The 2750-nt window shown below is 50.8% G+C and overlaps 1 protein-coding gene across 1 annotated transcript in view; it reads right to left on the bottom strand.

The window, feature by feature from the left end:
- Positions 1-2462, bottom strand: part of GUITHDRAFT_117092 (hypothetical protein) — a gene marked incomplete at both ends in the record, with an annotated part of 3911 nt that extends 1449 nt beyond the window's left edge. Inside the window, 11 exons of the mRNA XM_005823590.1 lie at positions 338-402; positions 759-812; positions 929-994; positions 1131-1275; positions 1329-1403; positions 1454-1510; positions 1669-1719; positions 1769-1837; positions 1945-2017; positions 2197-2301; positions 2446-2462. Of these exons, the coding sequence (XP_005823647.1) occupies positions 338-402; positions 759-812; positions 929-994; positions 1131-1275; positions 1329-1403; positions 1454-1510; positions 1669-1719; positions 1769-1837; positions 1945-2017; positions 2197-2301; positions 2446-2462 (777 nt within the window). The remainder of the gene's footprint in view (positions 1-337; positions 403-758; positions 813-928; positions 995-1130; positions 1276-1328; positions 1404-1453; positions 1511-1668; positions 1720-1768; positions 1838-1944; positions 2018-2196; positions 2302-2445) is intronic.
- Between the last annotated feature and the right edge of the window lie 288 nt (positions 2463-2750).

Genomic DNA, 2750 nt, shown 5'->3' with positions numbered 1-2750 from the left:
CCCCTCCTCCTCCTCCTCCTCCCTCCTCCTCCCCGCCTCCTCTCCTCTCCTCTCCTCTCCTCTCCTCTCCTCTCCTCCTCCTCCTCCTCCCCTCCCCCGCCTCCGCTCCTCTCCTCTCCTCTCCTCTCACCCTCGCAGTTTTTCGTACACAGCAACCCGCATCGATCCAATCATTCTGGAACAGACTTGAGGAGCAGCAGAAGAAGGCGCAGGAGGAGGAGCAGGAGGAAGAGGAGGAAGAAATAACGACGTAAAAGAGGATGTGGACGAGGAGGGAAAGTGACTTCTAGTTATGGTCTAAGGAAGGGCAGGGGGGAATAGCAAGAGGAGGATCTACCTGCTGATCTTTCATCAACTTCTTGGCTGTTGCCAACCTGATCTCAAGCTCGCTCGTCTGACCAACTGCGTCAAAGAGTCGAACAAGCGAAGACACAGCAGAAACAGCAAGTGAGATAGATCACAACAGCATGTACCTCAGCAGCACGGCACAGCATATCACACATCAGGTCTCAACACAACATGTCACATCTCAACACAACATGTCACATCTCAACATGACATGTCACATCTCAACATGACATGTCACATCTCAACATGACATGTCACATCTCAACACAACATGTCACATCTCAACACAACATGTCACATGTCAACATCGGCTCATCTCTTCCTTCATACATTCACATCATCTCATCTAAGTCTTTCACCTGAGTCTCAAGAAGGTGATGCTCTGCCTTGGAAAGCCCCGCCTTGATCACCGAAGGCACGGACCTCAAATCGCATCTCAGAATTTGAAATCTCATCCGCAATTTCTATCACCAGTCAAAATTCCACAGTCTCTCCCCCCTCATTTTGGTCTCTGGTTTTGAAATCTTGACGTCTGAAGGTTCAACGTGTCAAAATCTGGTTGACCCTCGTCCTCAGGTACCAGAAGCAGCGGCAGCTTGTCGATCAGATTGATCGCTGGTGTTGATGCCGCTGCTGACATCGTTGTCTGCTCAAACAGCACGTCAGAAAAGTTGTCTCTCCTCCTCCTCCTCCTCCTCCTCCTCCTCACTACTCCCTCCCTCCCTCCTCCTCCTCATTGTGATAGTCGTCGTCATCATCATCATCACCACCACCACCACCACCATCCTCATCCTCATCTTCATCCTCATCGTCATCATCATTGTTGTTGTTTGTGTTGTCAGGTTCGTCAATCCAGTCACCTGAGGCCGTGTTCTCATCCGAAAGCGAGGCCGAGTGAGCATTCGGAAATTCTCCTTCAGCGACAATCTTGAGGGATCGAGATGTCAATAACTCATTTGATGCTGCTTGCTTGGCAGAACCTTCTTCTTCTTGGCATTCTTTGTCTTTCCAACCCGTTTCACCAGATCTCCATCAGCTTCAACATTGCTCGCAACCTGACAACCATGTCAACACCAAGTCACAATCTTGCTTCTCACATGCTCACCTGACGGATCGTATCGACAAAGCTGGAGAGTTTTGCGGCGTTGGGCTCCGATGAAATCTATGGAGAGATCAAATGCTCACTCCTCGTCCTCGTCCTCGTCCTCGTCCTCCTCGTGCTCATCCTCCTCCTCAACCCGCCTTCCGTGCTCTGATCCGCTACCAATCCCTCGCATCCTGCTCTTCTCCTCTGCCGCATTCAAACCAAGGAGCACTGACCTTTGGTTGTTCACTGTTGGTCTCAAAAACCTTCCATGTTGGCTTCTCCTGCTGCCTAAATTCACCAACATAGTCGACAACTTGTAATTTGTCGCCTCACCGTCTTCTTCACACCAGATGGAATCTCGACGGGTTTCCCCAGCACCAGGGGACAGTTTGGAGAAAACAACTGAAAACAAATTGTTAACCTCCCCCTTTCCTCCCTCCTTCCTCCTCCTCCTCATCTTCCTTATCATCTCCCTCCTCCTCCTCCTCCTCCTCCTCCTCCTCCTTCACCTTGTGGGCATCTGCAATCTGATCGTTGGGGTCCCAGTTGAACAAAACCTTCCCGCAGGCGAAGCACGCGACTCTGCATCGAGGCCGTGAGGATGGAGACACAAAGGAGTGACGCGGGAGGACAGTTGCGAGGAGAGTTCAGCGGAGAGAGCAGCGGGATGGGAGGGGAGAGGTAGGATTCCCCGAAAGGGGAGAGGAGGAAGATGGAGGAAGGGAAGAAGCAAGCATCTGATTATTCACCTGTCCTCGCACCCTGGAAGCGGAGCAAAGAAGAAGCCATGCTCTGCCAGATCCTTCGGCGTTGGACGTTCCAACTGAATGACAGGAATATCAGAATCATCGTGGTCGTCGTCCTCGCTGTCATCATCTCCATAAATCTCCTTCCCCTCCCCCTCCCCCTAACTCCCCTCCCTCCTCCTCCTCTAAACATAAGCATCTTTGAACATTGACTGATAGAGCGAGTTCAAGTCACTAAGTGTAAGGCCGCAACAAGGTAGGTACCTCAATCTTGATGTCATTTGCTAAACTCTCTTATGCGTCCTGCATCGATGGGTCGCATGGGAAATTGGTGAAGAGCACTAGGCCCCAACATTCCTCGATGTGCCATTCTCCAGGCCTTTGATGTATTAATTCACAACAATATTCTCCTCCCCCATTGCTGTCCGATGGTCTTCAAAAACACTCCTCATCCTGGGCCGCAAGTAGTCTCAATCTTCACTTCCCGCGTTTGAGAACCAATCCCCTTCACATAGAAACTACCTCATGAGAACCTTCAGATGTGAAAGTCCTCAATCAGAACGATCTTA

Source organism: Guillardia theta, assembly GCF_000315625.1.
Source record: "Guillardia theta CCMP2712 unplaced genomic scaffold GUITHscaffold_105, whole genome shotgun sequence".
NCBI classification, from domain to species: Eukaryota; class Cryptophyceae; order Pyrenomonadales; family Geminigeraceae; genus Guillardia; species Guillardia theta.
The sequence above is the reverse complement of the archived record's forward strand: the minus strand, read 5'-3'. Positions and strand labels throughout refer to the sequence as shown.